This window comes from Acartia tonsa, chromosome 7 (genome assembly GCF_053477335.1).
Source record: "Acartia tonsa isolate MP-2025a chromosome 7, ASM5347733v1, whole genome shotgun sequence".
Classification (NCBI taxonomy): domain Eukaryota; kingdom Metazoa; phylum Arthropoda; class Copepoda; order Calanoida; family Acartiidae; genus Acartia; species Acartia tonsa.
The window spans coordinates 41,654,811-41,677,345 of NC_137266.1; the positions used below are offsets into that span (position 1 = coordinate 41,654,811).

Sequence of the window (22,535 nt, forward strand, 5' to 3'; positions counted from 1 at the left end):
AAATAAAACATAAAAATTCATATAAAAACTTTTTCTTGCAAAGAAGTTAAAATTTTAAAATTAAGAAATGTGTGTTGTATTTTGATTTTCTAACTTTGTGAAATTAATGAATATAGAATAAAAATCTCATGTGGTTAGAATTTATCCCCCCTTTTGAATCAGCCCCCCTTCAATTAAATTGTCAGGACTAAATTTTGAATAAACTACACCTTCTATTTTTTGTTGATAAAAGTTTTTGGTGAAAAACTTTAAACTGTGCTAGTGTATATTAACCCATGTAAATTAAATAAAAGTACCCAAAGTTGTTCCGTGTTGTATGAATCAGCATTACAAAAATCAGATTAATAGGATAATTATATCACATAAAACAAGGATGACAACATCCATAAAAGCGAAGCACTGAAACGGTAGGACAAACGGACATTAATACTTGTATAGTGTCTGAACTGAATAATCAGAATATAAAAGTATAAGATTCGAAGCAAAATTGTAAGTAAATTTGTTGAAAAACTGCTTGATACAGGATAATGTTTATGGACATACTTACATCTTTAGGGCTTGATTATAGAGTTGCTTCGCTTAAAATATTGTTCTTTGTTGTCCCAGGAATCAATATACCAAATATCAGATCAAACGGATAATTAGATCATATAAAAATTCGTTGTTAAAAAAGTAGAAAAATCAACATGTTTAAAATGGACGTACGGACATTCTGGTAATGATGAGTTGCTACGCTTTCTAAATCGTACCTAACTATTACAGGAATTACCATGCAAAATTTGAAATCGATAGGACAATTCTAACATGCTTAAATTAACGAATAAAAGCTATTTAAAAAAGTAAAAAAATCAACATGTTTAAAATGGACGTACGGACATTTGGGTAATGATTATAGAGTTATACGCTTTCTAAATCGTACCTAACTACTACAGAAATCACCATGCAAAGTTTGAAATCGATAGGACAATTCTAACATGCTTAAATTAACGAATAAAAGCTAACTATCTCGGACGGACGTACGGACGGACGGACGTACGGACGGACGGACGTACGGACGGACGGACCGACCCTAATTATAGAAAAGCTTCGCTTTTAAAAAGTTTAATATTCATAATGTTTTAAATGAACGTACGGCCATTTTGGTAACGATTATGGAATTGCTAAGCTTTCGAAATCATACCTAGACACTACAGAAATCACCATGCTAAGTTTGAAATCTATAGGACAATTAATAGATGCCTAAACTAACGGTATCCATTAGGGACAGACGGACCGACCTTAATTATATAAAAGCTTCGCTTTTAACAATGGGTATAATGTTTTTTTTTAGGGGGGGGGGAGGGATCATTTGATGTTGAATAGATATTGCGCCATAATGTTCACTAACCATAATCTCAATGGCTTAGGAAATTTAAGACACAGAGAATTAAACACTAAATACATTTATTTCTCAGAGAGAGAGGGGACAATGGGCTGTTTATTTCACTTCTCCCCAAAGTTTTATAATAAAGTTTTCTTATTAGTTGGCTTATTAGTTGACTTTAATGAATTTTGATTGGATGGCTCATTAAGTGTTCAAACGTTTCACTATCAACAACTATTTGTAATCTACAGAAGGGGCAGTTTTGTTTATTATTTTTGGGGATGTAAATATATTTATAGGCCATTGTCTTATCCCTTTAGATCCCTGTTTATTTTCACAAATCTCACCAATTTATTAACAGCGAAGCTTTTTTACTTTTAGGATCGGGCTTTACGTTGATAAGTTTGTAACGGATAGCTCTTACCCATAATTTAGACATGTTAGAATTGTCCTATCAATTTTAAGCATGGTATGGCGATTTTTATAACAATATAGAAAGCGTAACAACTCTATATTTATTACCAGAAAGTCTGTATGTTTGTTTTATACGTAATGATAGAATTTTGGACTACAGTTTTGATATGATATAATCGTCCATTTCACATGATTCTTAGGGCGTGTAGGCCCAATATTATGAGGCAATCATCCAAAAAAGCAAATCTTAAATTGCAAGTATGACCTTATTTAAAATCTTTTTAACTTAAGTTAATTTGTAACTTGGGTTACACACAATTTTCATTCAGATTTTCAAATATGATGTTAATGTCAATGTAATTGTTTGATCTCCGCTTTGATGTCTGTAGTCATCCTTGTTTCATTTTAATATGACTAAGTTTGTATTTTAATTTATACATCTAAATTAGCGGCTGTGTCCCTAGCATCTAAGTGTTCTGTATTCGAAGATGTAGGGACAGCAAAAAAATGCTAAGTCTTGCATCTAAAAATGAAATAGTCTAAACCATTATTGGACCTTCCTTAAAATATAGAACTTAATCAGTTCAGTAGTTATCGAAATCTTAAGCTATATATAAAAAAACCTTACCACTTCATATAATAGGATAGAAACAGGGTAATAAAGCCTGTAAGTAATATTGAAGTTAACTATTATAATGTACTGTATATTAAATGTAAAACAAATAGTTATTTATCGCATCGTATTAAGGATATTAAAATGTTAAATTAGGATCAAAACCAGTTTGTTAGCAACGAGGGGCTGTAGGCCGGGCTAACAAAACTGGTATTTCAATGATTTTTTTTCATTATTCGAGAAAATTGCCTGTAAGAATAATGTTAATAACAAAGACGCTTGGAAACATATGTATTGTAATTAGCAAATTGGTTTAAAAGATTTTTAATGTTTTATTAATTCTATTACGATCTCTTCTAAGGATTTAGTAATAGAAAAATAGCCTAAAACCTATTAAATCACCGTCATGCTTGGTTAAAATATCTTCAAACCTTCAACTTACCTTAAAATTCTTTAAAAGCATTCCTTTTTCCTTTAATACCATTACATTAAAATGTATTATGTTGGTTAAATAGAGACAAACATGAAATAGTTATTTCTAGCATCGTATTATAAACAGCTTTCCGCGGATATAGAAAGTACAATTATAAGATGAAAACCAGTTTTTATATTCGTAGAAAGCAGGATATAATACGATGCTAGACATAGTTTTTTCGTACGGATGAGAACCGGTTCCTATCCACCGGATTCGAATGAATACGAGAATGTTTATTCCGTCACTGCGACCATTATTCCCTCCTGATATTAGCTGACAACATTGAATTACCCCTGTGGGGCTACCTAGTACTCATTATAACGTCACATAACTTTACCTAAAGTAATAAAAAAAAGATCCCCCAAGCTTTTTATGAATTTATTTCAAAATTAATGGGGTCAGGATTGGGTTTTTGTGCTTTGGAAGGAAATTTAATGGAATCCAATCTTTAAATTTTTCCATAGTTCGCTAAAACTACTGGGTTGTTACAATCGATATATTAATACTTGGACGCTGCTCTAGATTTTCATAAAGTTTTTCTATAATAAAAAGTAGAATGATGTATGTTTGTCTGTCTGTCTTTCCGTCTGTCTGTCTGTCTGTCTGTTTGTCTGTCTGTCTGTCTGTCCGTCCGTCCGTCCCTTAAGATCTCGGTAACCACTGAAACGATCGGATTCTACTCTTCAGGGTATATACCTATTGGTCCTGTGGTGGTTTTAAGCTATTTTCTTGGGGCGTTAGACACTCCCAACCCTCCCAAAAAATGAAAATCCCCCCCCCCAAAAAAAAAAAATAATTTTCTTGGGAACACATTAGACCAAGCACCAGTAGTATTTTATTTTTTTAAAATTATCTCTTGGGGCAAAGCCCCTAGAGGCTAGGGGCAAAGCCGCTAGTAAATTTATAAAGTGATACTCACAGCTGGCTTAAATAATGATTCCCCCATCCAACCCCTAACTCCATATCGTCTTCTTTGGATAAGTAAACGTACCAATGAATGAGTTCCATATTAACAACCTGAAGTGACGACAAATTTTCTTCTGTCAAAATGTCCCTTTTAAAAAAACTATTATTGTCAGTGGCGCAGCTAATACTCTATATCTAAGGAATGTTTGTATGTCAGTCTGATAAAAAAAACAAGTTGACATCCTTACAGAATAGTTATTTATTGCAATGTATTATATTTAGCTTTCCGCATATATTGAAATGAAAAATATAAGATTAAAACTATTATTAATTTTATGATTTTTATTTTTATATTAGTCGAAAATTGATTGAGATACAATGCTAAACATTAATTTTCAGTATGGCTGTGAACCGGTTCTTATCTAACGGATATTAAACAGTTTTTGAAGCCATACTGGAATAGCTATTTCTTTCATCGTATTATAAACCGCTTTCCGCGGATATAGAATGTACAATTATAAGATTAAAACTAGTTTTTTTAGCCCCGTGGTGCCGAAGGCACCGTCTTCAAATGAATACGAGAAATTTCTTTATTTAAACATTACATTCACTGAATATACCACACGAGATTCTATTGCTTTACCTGTATACAGTTAGTTGTTCATTGACTGTTAATTCTTTGTTGCTGCACTACTTATAGACAAAAGTAATTTAATTTCCAGTGTGGTTTCGAAACCGGTTAAAATCTACTGGATTGCAACCGGTGTTCAACCAAACTAATAAAATCATGTATGACATTATATTACACACATTTTTCAAGGATATTAAAATAAAAATTATAAAAAAATACCAGTTTTGTTTGCCTGGGCTTTTTACCCCTCGGTGCTGACAAAACCTGTTTTAATATTTTAATTTTGCATTTTTATATCCGCGGAAGGCTGTCTATAATACGATGCGATAAATATCTATTAAGGAATGGGATAGTTTGATGGAGTCAGTGGCCAAAAATAAAAGAAAATTAACAGAAGAAGACTTGAAAATGTCGAAATTGGATAAATTTAAAAGGTATTCCTTTTTAGATGAGCAGCATTTTTATAAATGTACGCTTCCACCAATTGCTATTTGGAGAGGGAGGTGGGACAAGGATGTTCAAGATTTTAAGTTTTTATGTGGTAAAAATCTGGATAGAGGAAGAGGGGGGAGGGGTAGTTGGGCTGAACGATAAATTTTTTTGGGTGAAAATTTACAAAATTAGGGGGTGCATTGCATAATTACCCTCCTTGAATTCTTTTTTTTTGGGGGGGGGGGGGGAGAGGTTAGCTAAAATTCTCATTTTTATGTAAAATGTCAAAAAAATTACATGATTTTTAAAACCATTTTTTCGAGTTTAATTTTCAATAAAACATCAAAACATTAGAAATTACATAATTTGCAAAAAAGAATTTGTCCAGAAATCTATAGGACTATTCCAATTATATTTTAGCTTCGCTCAATTATAGGGACACCATGGATTTTTTGGCGAAGTTGAAACGACCAGACGTGTGGAAACCTATGCTGATTGTTATGAGCCTCATGTGCCTACAACAATTTACAGGTAAATTAAATCCAAGTAGCTAGATGTGTGTGTGTGTGTGTGTGTGAATGCAGGGATCTTAATGGATAAGGCAATGGTCGATAAATTAATATACCTCCCCAATAATGAATTGGCTCTACTCTTCGGGTCCTGCTGTAGTTCTTATCTATTTTCTTATGGGTGGGACACTTAACCCCCAAAAAAGAAAAAGTACCCCCACGAGTTTTTATTTTATTTTCATACTTTTGTAAACAAAAACAAATAAGGGGTGTGGGGAAACCCCCCATGACACCATGGGACAATGCGCCTCTGAAAAAATCTGAATTGATAATCTCTAAGTTTTATAAGTTTATTCATGGTGTTTAAGCCATTTGTGGACCTAAAATACTGCATGAAATATAACCTTTAGAATAACTTTAAATCTAAAAACTATTTTTGATCAATAAAATCAAATATAAAAATGGGCGGTTGCAAAGAATAATTTCTATATTTTTTAGAACAATAAGGTTAATGGGGTTCAAATACAGAACATTTACTGTTATATTAGAATATAAATGCTTCTAGAAACCAAGATCTACTTGACCTTGTTTGTTTGAAGTTGCCTTTTCAAAACTCTTCAATGTAAACTTCAAAATCAAATGTTTGGAAAATTATAAATAAATAATATATCTATAATACAAAGTAAAACGGTGTATTTCTGTTTGTCTTAAGATTAAGATTTCTCTTACCCACTGAACCGATTAAAGTTTTCTTTTGCTTTAAAAGTTCTCTGGTGGTTTTAATTTATTATCAGGTTATTCTAGAGTAGCAAACATTGGACTGTAAATTATACTGGTCCCTAAAGTTTTATTACGATGTTCTCTTATTCGTTGGTTTAAAACTGTTGGTAACTTTTTAAATTTTGATTGGTTGGTTTATACTATCAGTGTCTCAACCTGCTGTTTCTCTAATGATTTTAATCTGCAGAAGGGCTAATTTTGTTATTATAATTTTCAGTGGATATCATTAAATCGCCTTTAATGTTGTTTCTTAAGATAACTGCTTTAAATAAAATTTTCAGGCAATTCCTACAATGACATAATTTTAACTGCTATTAATAATTAAAGTAATTAAAGTATTTGAGTAAACGAATAAGATAAATTGCTTTTTTTTTTATAAAACTTTGGGTACCTCTAAAATTAGCAGTCCAATGTCCCCTCCCACCCTGATATACCCTGTGTGTGTGTGCAGGGAGTAAGGGAGGGGACAATGGGCAATTAATTCAATTTAAGAGGGTTCGCTGAAAAGCAATGAAAACCAGAATTATCAGGAAAATTTCACAAAAATTGTAAAGGGATCATGGTAACCTAATTTAGAACAAAAATAGTTCTAAGAAAAAAATCATTTACTTGAAAATTAAATTATCAACACATCACAATGTAGTAAATATTCTGTAATTAATCACTAGAAAAATCTTGTTTAGAACTACCTCAACCCTTCTCATATATTTATAACTGACACGTAAATTCAAGCGGTTCTTAGATTATTTAATACATAAATATCACAGTAGAGTTTCTATATATGTAATGATATTTTCTTGGGAAAAAATATTTGTTAAAACCAGCCATTAATAACAAATTTTTCTGTCTGCATATTCAAAACTAGCTCAGCTAGTTAGCGGGGCATTGATGCGCAAGTACCCAAAGTCAATCAGAATCTGCTGTATTCGTGCACATTCCCTTTAAGCCAGTACCCAAAGTCTGAGACTCCTAAAAATTGAATATTTGATCCATTGTCCCCTCCCTTACTCCCTGGTGTGTGTGTCTAACCTTTGATATTGAAATTCCTAAATTATTCTCTAAATTCTTGACAAAATCCACCAGGGAAATAGGGAAAACTGTCTGATTATTTAAAAAAAAGGATGTTAACCTAAATAAGTAGGAAAACGCAAAATATATTGCAACGTATTAAAATAAAATAAAAACAGCAGGCAAATTATCGGATAAGTTAACTTATATAGAAGCTTGAAAATATCAAGGACCACTGTCGCCTTTTTCACACCCTTAAATCACACATCCCTCTGTACAAATGTCCGTTGACTTAAAATTTTTAAATGGTATAGCAATTGACGATAAATTGATGTACTTCCTTTAAAAACTCAAGTAATCCCTTTGTAGATTAAAACTATTGGTTAAAAAGATTGAACACTGCAAATGAAAACCAAGCAATCAAGATTATAAAAAAGTACCCAAAGTTTTCAAGCCAACGAATTAGAGAGCAAGTTTATCAAACTTTTGGTGCCAGTATAATTTACAAACCAATGTCCTCTCCCTCCCTTCAGTGCACGACACTGTGTAATTATATCTTAATAGTTATATATGGCATCGTATTATAGACAGCTTTCCTGAAATACCGAAATGATGAATTATAAGATTGAATCAAGTTTTGTTAAACCCGAGGGTCCAAAGGCCAATGCAAAACTGGTTTTTATCTTGTGGTTTTTGTTTTATTATTCGTGGAAAATTGTCTGTTAAACGATGCTATACATGAATTTTGAGTATGGCTGTGAACCGGTTCTGATCAACCGGATATTAATCGGTTTCAAAGCCATACTGAAATATTTATCTCCATTTGTTCCTTAATCCATGAGTATATAAACTGATACTATGAACTTCACAGAAAATGTTATTATTTTTTCCTATGAAATTTTCCTCTTTTTCCTTTGTATTTTTTTTATTAGTCTTATATAAGTGAATTGAAAATCATTTTTGGGGATCTTTTATAATCCTTTTTTTTACGTAAGACTTGTACAATAATGTGCTTTAATACTTAGTGAAGCAAATTTTATAAAACTTTATTAAAAGTAAAATAAGTCAATAACAATTTATCCTAAGGAAGGGACAATGTACTATAAATTATATTTTCTCTCCCCATAAAAAAAAGTTTTTCAAACCTGGTTGTCACTATCATTTATTGATGGGATAAGATACAAATTATATGGTCATATATAGAAATCAAGCTGGTTTTTAAAATTGTAAAAGGTTGATTCATTGAGGCTTACATGCGACGGCAGTGCTGCTGCCGAGCCCTTTATTATACTTGTGGATGTTGACTTCCTTGTTTTTATTTAGGAATATCAACTTTGGCCTACTATGCTGTTTCAATCATGGAGTCTGCAGGAATATTCATTATTTACCTGGACAGGGAGGAATGGAATATTGGAGTGTAGATTATACAAGTCCCCGAAGTTTTAAAACAAACATTCTCTCATTTATTGGCTTTAAAACTTGGTGAATTTTTTTATCAAATCTTGATTAATTTATTAGATGGTTCAAATTAACAAACCTTTCTGATTGTAATCTACAGAAGGGGTAATTTCGGTTTGCTTCATGGGGGATATGCATCAATTTATCGTTCATACCCACCAATGTACACCAATATTGTATTGCATTGTTAATATTAAGTACTATTCTAGGATAAAAACAATTATTAGTATTGTCAAATGCTTTCTTAAAGTCACAAAACTTAATGCTCCATACCTGGATGACTCAATGAGGTTGAGCTTTTCTTCCCTGCAGACGCAACTTGATTTTTATCCGAGAGTCTATCCTATTGCTTCCTTGAAATACGATTAACTTCAAGCTACAGCCGCAGATTGAATCCATTCATAATCAAAAATCTCAAAAGGGATAAGATAAAGGACGATAAATTAAATTTCCTATGATGATAACAAAATTACCCTTTCTAGAGATAAAATTATTTTTGGTAAAGTTTGGATATTATTAGTTAAATCAAATCAACAGAGATTTAATTAAATTAATTAAGCCATTGAATGAGAAACCGTTCTTTTATGAATCTTTGGTTACTAGTATAAATAACAGTCCAATATCCCCTTCCTACCTGACAAATAATGAATGTGTGAAAACAGGATCAAATCTGAACAAATATACAGCCACTATTATTTACGGATTGGTCCGGCTTATTGCATGTTTTCTGGGCTCTTGGTTTGTCAAGTAAGATAATCATTTAATTCAGTTAAATCTTTCCTATTAAATAAAGAAGCAATCTCTTTTCTTTTGTCTGAAGCTAAATATCTCGGAAAATGCTGGTCCGATTTGGCTGACTTTTTATACAATAAAATACTTAGTCCATCTAGCTGTTTGTGAGACTTTAAGGGATTGATTTTAGATTAGATTAAATCTCTTACTGTTTAAAATCACTTTAAACATGTACCCATAATCATAATATTTTAAAGAAAATCTATTACTTTAAAACAAGGTTATATTCAGGGAATAAGGGAAACCTAATTTATAAAATTATATTCTATAGGCCTCTAGGGGGACTTGAGGAGAGAGTAGAATTTAATAATTAAATTTCTTATTTTAGATTTTAAAAGAAAAAGTAAAAAAATTTTTTTGGGGGGGGCGAAAATTTTTTTTTTTGGTGGTGGGGTGTGCCCCCCCCCCTCATTTTTAATTTTAGTTAAAAAAAATTCAAAAAATTTTTTTTTGGGAGGGGGGGATTTTTCATTTTTTTTTGGGGGGGGGGTTGGGGGTGTCCCACCCCCCAAGAAAATAGTTATAAACCTTCCCGAAACCTATGAGAAGCTACCCTGTTAATAAGAACCCGATCGGTTCAGCGGTTAGCGAGATCCTTCGGTACAAACATACAACCACACACACAAACACCCAGACAAACACACAAACATCGATCCTGTTACTTTATTATAAGGATTAAAAAAACTGTTATCCAAAGTTTTCTAACATTTTCTCTTATTCGTCGGTTCAAATTCTTTGGATCCTTTATTAAGTCGTGATTGAAAAGTCAAACTAAATGTGTCTAAACTTTTATACCAATAATTTTATAATCATTGGGGATGTACGACGAACCCCAAACTGTCCCACTTTGAGAAAGACGATTCCAGTAACGTCATATACTTTTAGGTAAGGGGGGAAGAAAATCTCTTCCCTTTTCTCCCATCGCTTTTGAAGAGATTTTCTTCCCCCCTTCCCTTTTTCTTTCCCGAAACGTATATGACGTCACTGGAATCGTCTTTCTCAAAGTGGGACAGTTTGGGGTTCGTCAGGATGTACTACTGAACTACTGTACATAGATTTATCGTACATTGTCTTATTCCCTAGGATTCCTGGATAATCTTTACTAATGTCTGAAGTTAAAAAAACCTTACAGATTCTTTAAATCCTGGTTATATGTGAATACAGAAAAAGCTTTTACAAAATTAAATTCTATACAATTATTAAGATTTTCCCATTTTAATGTTTTGAATTTACTAGTTCACCCCTTACAAAGATAAAACAGAAAATATTGCAATTTAAAGTAGCAGAATGTTTGTATGTGTGTTGATCTAGTAAGAATTTGTAAACTTGTAGCCGATTGTTCTACATTTTATAGAGAGAGAGAGAGAGAGGGGACAATGGGCTGTTTATTACACTAGCCCCCAAAGTTTTATAATACCGTTTTCTTATTCGTTGGCTTGACAACATTGGGGATTTTAATGAATTTTGATTGGTTGATTTATTAAGTTGAGTGTTTAAACGTTTCAACCATTAATCATAATCTACAAAAAGGGTAAATTTGTATATCATATTGGGGACCATATTCGTTTATCGTCCATTGTCAAAGAATCTCACTAACCGGATTGGAGTGAAATGGAGGGTCAACTTCTTCCTCTTACCTCCCTAGAGCCCCCTAAGAGCCTAACTGATATAAATTATTAAATGGGGGTTAACCCAAAACCCAAAACGTTAAAAGGATAATTCCTAAGTATTGGGCTAACTGTGACCTAACCCAGTTAGTCCGATACATTTTTCATACTAGCTTCAGTAGCGAAGCTACCCGCTCATGCGAAATATACGTCAGTCAGTCAAGATTTAAGACAAATCGTGATTTTCTCAGCTGCCATTCAAGATGCTTTTTTTGTGAAGATTCCGCATTCAGTATATTATATACCCGGTGTTTAGGTCTAATATTAAAACAATGGTACATTTATTCAGATTTTTGACCACCGAGTGTCTGTTCTTAATCACTTTGTCCATATGTCCATCCGTGACTTTTTTTGTTTGATAAGCTATTTATGAATGTTGTCATCTTTGTTTTCTTGGCAAATATTTCTATGAATATGACTGTACATTGCTATAACACACCTACAGATTAGAAAAAAATTATATAAGAGTGTCTTTCATGGATATAGCATACATGGATATTGCGAGAGATTCTCACATATCCTTATAAATAGTTTCTCCTATTAGACTAATTCAATGATATCCTCCCATCACCCCTTATTATGTTAACCAATCCTCTTCCCTGACCATGAAAAAACGTATTGACCAATAACTAAGGGCTATATTAGCAACCTAAATTGACGACACAAATTTTGCTGGCATAACATCCACTATACAATATTCATTATTGTTTAAAAAGAATATATCTTTGCTTTTATATCGATATAGCTGTTTTTTTCTCGTAGAAGGTTTAAAAGAAGATTGTTATTTGTTCTCAGCAGCCTGTCCCTGGCTTTGGGTTTTGTTCTCCTTGGTATTTCAGGTGAAAATTTATCTTGTAGTAATGGAGTTAAACTTTATGTTGGAATCGCGTATGGCTGAGTTGCACCTGGACTTAACAGTCAAGGCTAGACTCTTGGTCCTTCAATCATACCAGTGGTACAGTGCATAGCAGACAAACAACCCTTTGATTGCACGAATTTTGTCTGAAGTTCCTCACTGCGAATTGTAATGAGTTACGCATTTACGAGTTTGGGGCATTCCCCCTACTCAAAGCATCCTAATACTGTACCTCTCTTTGTATGTCCGTCTGTCAGTCCGTCAATTCGTAACTATATTGGTAAAACGCGATTCATCGATTGTTTCGAAGATAGACAGCTGAAAATTTATGTGAAGATCCCTTGAACTAAAGCGAATCTTTTTTTATAACTTTTTGATTTGTAAGACTGTCGGCCATGCTTTGAAAGGCATTGAAACTCCATTTTTGCCGAGTTTCTATCCGTTGATTTGTTAGAACAGGAAATTATTTTAGAATGTTGAGCTTCGCTGTTCAAGAATGTTGCAATCCTTGTTTCTTTTATAATTTATCTACCATCTTAAAATTTGTAGAAAAGAAAAGAAAGTTTAAAAATTAAACTTTTTAAGAGGAAAAATAAATATATGAGGATCGCTAAATAATTAATAAAATTCTACAGAAAATGTGAAAAATATGAATTTTTAAATTTTATTTTAGTTTATTTGTTGGAGGGAAGAGAAGAAAACAATCAACTCTTAGGTAAAAGAAATAAATATCACTATTAAAAAAAGAATATAATATCCATGAAAGCATGGCTCTAAAATCTGACGATAGAACAAACGAACATATGTGGTAGTCGGACAGACAGACTGTCATTTCCTAGAGCACGCTATGCTCCGGGGCTGCCGATAACACCCAGGTGGTTAATCCCCTAACCATCACATTTTTAGCTACCCTATTCTTCTATTGTTTGACCGCCAGAGAAAGCAGTCAAAGTTATCACCCGCCGATATGGGGAGGGAGTTGCCCCTCCCCCCCTTCATGTTCCAGTAACCTACCCTTTTCCGGGGGACATCTACCTTACCCCCTACAGGGGCCTGCCCATCTGCTATTCACCTGGCTGCAGCCCCCCATCTTCTCCACACCCATTTTCTACCTAACCCACTATTGTAATCTGTTTGTAAATATATAAAGCCATTAATTTGTTGTGTATAATCAGTTCAAATAAAACATTCAACCTGTAACTACTTGTAGTACTTTATTGATAGAATCCTTAAGGCTAGGGGCTCTTTTGACCGGACTCGCTCACCCCTACCACACATAGATACTTGAATACAGGATGTAGTTCATAGACATATTTACATTTTTGATTATAGGAATGCTTTGACTAAGATATTCTACCTTTTGGTCCCGGGAATCATATGAATAGGATAATTATATCATACAATTTTTTTTTTCAAGAAGTGAAAGAACAACATGTAATAAATTTGACGTAGGACTTCTGGTAACGATTATATATTTGGCATGGTAACTAAATTGTACCCAAATGTTACAGTAATCATCATGTAAAGTTTAAAATAGATAGAATGATTCTAACATGCCTAATTAACGATAAGAGCTATACATTACTTACAAACGGGCTGACAAACCCTAATTGGAGAAAAGCTTCGTTTTAAAAACTTTGCAATGTACGGCCTTACCACGCAAAAATAAAAGAAGCGAAGTTATCTATAATAAGTTGTTGGGCAGTACATCACAACCTCAAGTATATGTAGTTTTTTTTCATACTGGGCGTAAATAGAATTGTCTGACCTGGCCGATCTAAAACTATAAACTTAATGAATTTTGTTTAAATCAATCGTTATTCCAGATCAATAGCTCAAAAACTGGTAAAACAATTCAATCTTTAATTTATTATCTTTATGATGCATAATCTGACTAAGAATCGCCAAATTTACGAATAAAGAAAAGTATTTACACACTTAATGTTAAGAAATTACCATTTCTATTTTTTTATTTAGACATTCTGCCGTTGATATCAGTAAACATAATTGCCATTGGTTATCAAGCTGGACTTGGTCCCATACCATGGTCCTATACAGGTATATATCTATCTATCTAGTAGGACTTGGTCCTATACCATGGTCCTATACAGGTATATATCTATCTATCTAGTAGGACTTGGACCTATACCATGGTCCTATACAGGTATATATCTATCTATCTAGTAGTACTTGGTCCTATGCCATGGTCCTATACAGGTATAAATCTATCTATATAGTAGGACTTGGTCTTATACCATGGTCCTATACAGGTATATATCTATCTATCTAGTAGGACTTGGTTCTATACCATTGTCCTATACAGGTATATATCTATCTATCTAGTAGAACTTGGTCCTATAACGTGGTCCTATATAGGTATATATCTATCTATCTAGTAGGACTTGGTCCTATACCATGGTCCTATACAGGTATACATCTATCTATCTGGTAGGACTTGGTCCTATACCATGGTCTTATACAGGTATATATTTATCTATCTAGTAGGACTTGGTCCTATACCATGGTCCTATACAGGTATATATCTATCTATCTTGTAGGACTTGGTCCTATACTATGGTTCTATACTGGTATACATCTATTTATCTAGTAGGACTATGTCCTAGACCATGGTCCTATACAGAAATATATATATCTATCTAGTAGGACTTGGTCCTATATCTTGGTTATATACAGGTATATATCTATCTAGTAGGACTTGGTCCTATATCTTGGTTATATACAGGTATATATCTATATAGTAGGACTTGGTCTTATACCATGGTCCTATACAGGTATATATCTATCTAGTAGGACTTGGTCCTATACCATGGTCCTATACAGGTATATATATATCTATCTAGTAGAACTTGGTCCTATACCATGGTCCTATACAGGTATATATATATCTAGTAGGACTTGGTCCTATACCATGGTCCTATACAGGTATATATCTATCTATCTAGTAGGACTTGGTCCTATAACATGGTCCTATAGGTATATATCTATCTATCTAGTAAGAGTTTGTCCTATACAGATGTATAACTATCTTTCTAGTAGGACTTGGTCTTATACATATATATAACTATCTTTCTAGTAGGAATTGGTCCTTTACAGGTTTATGTCTATCTATCTAGTAGGACTTGGTCCTGTACAGATGTATAACTATTTATCTAGTAGGACTTAGTCCTATACAGATGTATAACTATCTCTCTAGTAGGACTTGGTCCTATACAGATGTATAACTATCTATCTAGTAGGACTTAGTCCTATACAGATGTATAACTATCTATCTAATAGGACTTGGTCCTATACAGATGTATAACAATCTATCTAGTAGGACTTAGTCCTATACAGATGTATAATTATCTATCTAGTAGGACTTGGTCCTATACAGATGTATAACTATCTATCTAGTAGGACTTAATCCTATACAGATGTATAACTATCTATCTAGTAGGACTTAGTCCTATACAGATGTATAACTATTTATCTAGTAGGACTTGGTCCTATACAGATGTATAACTATCTATCAAGTAGGACTTGGTCCTATACAGATGTATAACTATCTATCTAGTAGGACTTAATCCTATACAGATGTATAACTATCTATCTAGTAGGACTTGGTCCTATACAGATGTATAACTATCTATCTAGTAGGACTTATTCCTATACAGATGTTAACTATCTATCTAGTAGGACTTAGTCCTATACAGATGTATAACTATCTATCTAGTAGGACTTGGTCCTATACAGATGTATAACTATCTATCTAGTAGGACTATAATTATCTTTCTGGTAGGACTGTAACTGTTCTAAAGTAGTCACGTTATTTAAAACTCGCAATTGTTTACTGGGAATTGTTAAAATTTTCAAACAAATGTCTACTCTTTAGCTTATGTAATAAATTTTCGACATAAAATATTTAAGAACCTTCTCCCGAATCGTTACTTCAGTACACTCCCCCCCCCCTCATTATTTTTTGGAAGACTAATTACTTTGTTGACAAATACTGTTGCAATCTGTCATAATATACACGAGTACCCAAAGTTTTATAACCACGACATCTTATTCGTTCGTTCAAAAACTGTAGGTAGTTTATTAAATTTTGATAGTTTGGTTGAAAAATACCTGTGTTTAACTTTTCAATACAGGGTAATTTTGTTTAGAATCATCGGAAACTTTTATCAATTTATCGTTAATTGTCTTATCCATCAAGCTCCCTGAGTGTCATTTATTAGGGTTGCTTAATGTAGAATACCTGCTAAAACTCTAAGCAAGGGTGAATTAAGCATCGAGTCGCTTCCAAGCAAATATCGGATCAGCCTGAAATATAGCATTGTGTATATATTAGACTGTGGTCGAAGCTTTCCAATCTAAGATAAGTCAAAGGATTCTCACTTCCAATCCTTACTTCTGAGGATCAGAGCTACATACATACACAATGTAAGGTTTTACATTTTGAGTTTTATTGAGCCTTACCTAAAGAAGTATTACAATATAAAGTAACTAGCGGATTCGCCTCTAGAAGCCTCTAGGGCACTTAAAATGATATGGGGAAAATTAACCTTTCACCTTTTTCAATTAGAGTTTTTAAAAGAATTTTTTTTTAATATGGAGGAGGGGAGGGACACTCCCCCTAAATAGTTATCAACCTTCCCTGGATCTATAAGAAGCTTCACTGTGAAGAAGAACTATGTCTGTTCAGCGGTTTGGGAGGTCCTTCGTTACAGACAAAAAAGCTTGCTACTTTATATAATAGGATGGGGGTGGGGCTGTTTTGGGCGATCCACTGGCGTTATATGGGAGCTGATAATAAATATTTCCATACATATGTGTGTGAGTGTGTGAGTGTGTGTGTGTGTGTGTGAGTGTGTGTACCATTTTGACTCTAAAGTATTTGAAAACTCTAAATCCCTTTCTCTCCAGAAATAAAGTTAAAAGTAAATGGGGTAGAAGTAGGATGAAAGGCAAAACAAAAATTCCTACCCCCTTTTTTTAAAAATAAATTTACACCTAAATTAAGATGCCATGGTTTAAATCCTTTAGATTTTGTAAGGAAGGTGATTTTTTTGTCCTTTCATAGACAAAAATGTAAGATCATCCCCTAGCCTCTAACAAATATGTACATTAGTAGCTCTTTAAATTCTTTAGATAAAAGAACCCTTTTTAAAGACATTTGTCAAACTAGATAAAATCCCAAAAAAAAGAATATGTACCGTACTTGATTTACCTATCATCAACTTATGAAAGTTTTATTCATTTCTACTCTTGATTTTAAAATATTTTTTTTTATCTCTCTATCCCAGACTTTAACTATAATTCATCTACTTTTATATAAATTTGTGTAGTGTATGTTTAGTACAAAAGAAACAAATATTCTATTTTGAACCTACAATACGAGTGAAGAAGAAAGGCTTTAACCCGCGACCGTGGCTCAACACGTCGACGGGGAGGTGATAGGTTCGAATCTCGGCTTAACACCGTATCATAACTAAAGACGTTAAAAATGGTTCCAGCTGCTGCTATGTCGGGTGCCCGACATAAATAGACAGATAAGTGGAAATACCCTGGACCAAATCAGGGTCGACTCATTACCCTGCACAGTCAGGACTCATAAGGGGTCTTAACAAGAAAGGCTTTCTAAAACATTTTATTCTATTTAAAAGTAGTTAGGTGATTTTGTGCAGTAGGATAACAGCTTGAGCACCCCTAATTATAAAAAAATATATCACCTATTGGCAAGTTTTAAGCTATTAAGGTTTTATCTTAGCTATTATTGGGTTCAAGTATTGCAACGTCTTTTGAAACCAAGGTTATGGGATATTTACAAGTTAAGAGCCTAATAAATTAGTCAACAAAAAAATTGTACTACATCCATACATGCGTTGGTCTCCTTATAAATGTATAAGTATAACCCAGAAAACTACCTGGTTCCAGAAGAGGAGACCTTTTACGTCTGTTAGCAAATTGCTTTTTGAAACGACTTGGTTGTGTATATATTTTGACGCTATTGGCTGATCTAAAGACCCATTTGAAAGCTTACAGGGTCCTTACCCCGTAAGCATACAAATTTATAACCCTTGCCCCCTCTATTTTTTTACTTTGATATCATTAAATTCATGAGCGTAGTCGCTAGTGAAACAAAAAAAATCTACTTATTTTTACATAATAAACCCTTAAATTTTACTACTATCATATGTTTTTACATATTCTCAAGAACGAATCTAATTTTTAAAAGCGAAGCTTTTCTATAATTAGGGTCGGTCCGTCCGTCCGTACGTCCGTACGTCCGTACGTCCGTAACGGATAGCTTTTTTCGTTAATTTAGACATGTTAGAATTGTCCTATCGATTTCAAATTTTGCATGGTGATTCCTTTAGTAGTTAGGTACGATTTAGAAAGCGTAGCAACTCTATAATCATCACCAAAATGTCCGTACGTCCATTTTAAACATGTTGATTTTTTTACTTTTTTAAACAGCTTTTTTCGTTAATTTAGGCATGTTAAAATTGTCCTTTCGATTTCAAATTTTGCATGGTGATTCCTGTAATAGTTGGGTACTATTTAGAAAGCGTAGCAACTCTATAATCATTACAAAAATTTCCGTACGTCCATTTTAAACATGTTGATTTTTTTACTTTTTTAAATAGCTTTTTTCGTTAATTTAGGCATGTTAGAATTGTCCTATCGATTTAAAATTTTGCATGGTGATTCCTGTAATAGTTAGGTACAAGTTAGAAAGCGTAGCAAATCTATAATCATTACCAAAATGTCCGTACGTCCATTTTAAACATATTGATTTTTTTACATTTTTAACAACAAATTTGTATGTGACCTATCCGATTGGTCTGATTTTTGGTATACTGATTCCTAGGACAACAAAGTACAATATTATAAGCGAAGCAACTATATAATTAAGACCTAAAAATGTAAGTATGTCCATAATCATTATTCTGTATCAAGCAGTTTTTCAACAAATTTACTTACAATTTTGCTTTGACTCTTATACATTCGCATTCTGATTATTCAGTTCTGACATTATACAAGTGGTAATGTCCGTTTGTCCTTCCATTTCAGAGCTTCGCTTTTATGGATGTTGTCATCCTTGTTTTTTTAAATAGAATCTTTAATTTCAAGTTATTTTACTAAAGAAAACTATTATATGAAAAGAAGGTGTATTAACTTTTTTGCTTTTTATTTAAGATAGCTAGCCGGTGCTTTTAGTAAGTAGTAGATGTAAAATTTTTCAATGAATTCAGATATGTAACCGGTTTTTTTTGTAGACCTCTTATTTTTTAAGTAATTTAAGTTTTTAAAAAAATAATTAAGTCGGTTTTAAGGTACTAAAACGCAACAAAATAAAAGAAAAAAATGGCCAGTATGAACAAAAATAGTAAGATCTTTAATTTGACACCTTAGTTTTAAAATTCTGTTGAGTAATTATTGAAAAAATTTATTTTTTTAACCTCGGTTTAATAAAAACTTTAAACCTAAATATTTTCTCAAACAGACATAAAAACATGGGTTTATATATACCTTTAGAATCAGAAAAATATTACAAATCTATTCTAAGCAAAATTGAAAAAGTTTTATAAAACTATAATAAAAAAAATAAGTTTATTTTAAGAATCATAATTTTAGGCTTTAAAGGGTTGACTTGAACAAAACCTGAACAAAACCTAAACAAATGTACATACACTGTAACAGATATTTTTAAAGCATAAGAAACAATAATGCATTTTTAACTGCATTGTTTTGAAGTTTATAAACAGACTGAAGTGGCTCTTATGCTGACCAAGCAAGCAGAGCAGGCCATGATCAGTTGGCAACCCCATGGTCCTAGAATTATGGAGGCTTATTTCAAATCCTCAGTTAAAAACATCAAACTGAGAATTATAGTAGCATATGCTCCTACAGAACAAGCAAATACAGAGGTCAAAAACGAATTTTATGACCAGCTTGACTCTGTATTTAAAAATGGTCATAAAGAAAAGGATCTGACCATGCTCCTAGGAGATTTCAATGCTCAAGTGGGGAGTAATAATGAGAATTTAGAAGAAGTTATGGGCAGATATGGCCTAGGCTTAAGTAATGGCAAGGAAAATGACAATGGTGATAGACTTGTAAGTTTTTGTACTGAAAACAAACTTGTCATTGGTGGAACCATCTTTAAACACAAAAAGATTCATACTGCCACCTGGAGATCACCAGATCAAAGAACCTTTAACCAGATAGACCACATATGTATATCTAGACGCTTTAAAGGTTCTCTCCTTGATGTCAGGGTTGAAAGAGGACCTGATGTTAATTCAGACCATTATCTTCTATCTTCTAAAGTTCGGCTTAGATTTAAAAAGCAGGACACAAAGCCTAACCCCAGGAAGAAATACAATTTAACAACCCTCCAAAACTCTGAAAAGTTGCAAGAGTTTAAGCTCACTCTAAAGAATAGATTTGAGTTGCTGACTCTTCAAGAGGAAGATGGAGTGGAAGATATTTGGCAAGGTATCAAAAAAGTTTATAATGATACCAGCCAAGAAAAATTAGGTTTCAAAAAGGCTAACCAAAAGCCGTGGATCACTCAAAGATCCATTGATCTCATGGATCAAAGAAGAGAGGTAAGACAAAAGACACTCTCTAGAAACTCTCCAGAAGATAAAGACCTGTATAAGAGGCTCAGCAGGGAAATCCAAAAAAGTGTCAGAATTGACAAAAAAGAACACTTGGAAAACCTTGCCTTGCAAGCAGAAAATGCTGCTAATCAAAATAGAATGAAAGATGTCTATGAGATTACTAAGAGCATTGCAGGCAAAGTACACAAATCAGGATCACACATCAGGGATAAGGATGGTTCACTCCTTAAAACTGATGAGGATATTCTAAATAGATGGGCAGAACATTTCACTGAACTGCTGAATCTTCCAGTTCCAGAGGAAGAAACTGAGATTCCACCCTCAGATGCACTTGACATTGACTGTCGAGCGCCAAATCTATTGGAAATCAAAGAGGCCATTAAAAGTTTGAAAAATAACAAGGCCGCAGGACCTGATAACATCCCAGCTGAGGTCATGAAAGCAGACCTAGACACATCTGCTGAGGCATTCCTACCTTTGATCACTAAGATATGGAATGATGAGTTATGCCCAGAGGACTGGAAAAATGGACATATCTCAATACTGGCCAAAAAAGGAGACTTGACCCAATGTGGAAACTACAGAGGGATAATGCTTCTTTCAGTATCTGGCCGTATCCTTAGTAAGATTCTTCTTAATAGAATAAAGAAGAAGGTTAATGAAAAGCTAAGACCTAATCAGGCTGGATTTAGACCAAACCGTTCCACTATTGATCAGATAACCTCTCTAAGAATCATCATAGAGCAATCCAAGGAATGGAACTCTGAGCTTTTTATAAACTTTATTGACTACAAAAAAGCATTTGATTCTTTAGACAGGAAATCACTCTGGAAAATCTGCCGACACTATGGCATTCCAGAAAAGATAATCAATATCATTAAAGCTATCTATCATAAAGGAGGTGGAAATGTTATGTATAAAGGTAAACTATCAACCTTTTTTGAGATTGTAACAGGTGTCAGACAAGGATGCCTTCTCTCTCCCTTCCTTTTCCTCCTTGCCATTGACTGGATCATGAAGAACTGTGAAAGCAATGATGGCATTCGCTGGCAGTTATTTGGCAATCCCAAATATTTGGGAGATCTGGACTTTGCTGATGATATTGCTTTGTTAACAAGCAATAGAAGTCAAATGCAAAGAAGGACTAACATGATAGCTGAAACTTCCAAGAAAGTTGGACTTGAAATAAATGTTCCAAAAACTAAAATACTCAGATTAAATGCAAACTCCCAAGAACCAATAACTATTGGAAATCAAATTCTTGAGGATGTTAACTGCTTTGAGTATCTTGGAAGTAAAATTGATGAAGCTGGAGGCACTTTGACAGATGTTAAAACTAGAATTAACAAATCTAGAACAGCCTTTGCCAGCTTGAATAAAATTTGGAATTCCAACAACATCTCCATAAAGACCAAGTTAAGACTTTTCAAGTCAAATGTTCTGTCTGTTTTGCTGTATGGGGCCGAAACTTGGTTCCTAAACACAGCAGTGGTCTCCAAGCTTCAGACATATGTCAACAAATGTCTTAGGAGAATCCACAAGATCTTTTGGCCAAACAAGATCACAAATGCTGAGCTTTTAGAGCGCAGTGATATGTCAGACATCAAACTGACAATAAAACAGAGAAAATGGAGATGGTTGGGGCACACTCTAAGGAAAGGGCATGATGATTTAACCTATCAAGCCTTGACTTGGGACCCCTTCACAGGAAAAAGGAAACCAGGTAGACCAAAAACAACCTGGAGGAGGGAATTCCTTGAAGAACTGAGTAAAAAGAATTTTTCATCTTTCAGTGAAGCCTCTACTGAGGCCCAATTCAAAGATAAATGGAGAACCATTGTGCGTGGCCTATGCTCTGGAAAGAAGAGATAAATGGCGATGATGATGAAACAGACTGAAGCATACTTGTTCATAAGTTTTTACTTTTTTTCAATTTTGCTTAGAATGGAATCGTAATATTATTCTGATTCTAAAGGTATATATGAACCCATGTTTTTA

The 22,535-nt window shown here is 33.4% G+C and overlaps 1 protein-coding gene across 1 annotated transcript in view; it reads left to right on the top strand.

The window, feature by feature from the left end:
* Positions 1 to 22,535, top strand: part of LOC145324321 (facilitated trehalose transporter Tret1-like) — a 57,797-nt gene that overhangs the window by 17,445 nt on the left and 17,817 nt on the right. Inside the window, exons 10-16 of the mRNA XM_080166938.1 lie at positions 4,745 to 4,836; positions 5,271 to 5,365; positions 8,455 to 8,499; positions 9,249 to 9,336; positions 11,811 to 11,887; positions 12,578 to 12,619; positions 13,882 to 13,962. Coding sequence (XP_080023064.1) covers positions 4,745 to 4,836; positions 5,271 to 5,365; positions 8,455 to 8,499; positions 9,249 to 9,336; positions 11,811 to 11,887; positions 12,578 to 12,619; positions 13,882 to 13,962 — 520 coding nt within the window. The remainder of the gene's footprint in view (positions 1 to 4,744; positions 4,837 to 5,270; positions 5,366 to 8,454; positions 8,500 to 9,248; positions 9,337 to 11,810; positions 11,888 to 12,577; positions 12,620 to 13,881; positions 13,963 to 22,535) is intronic.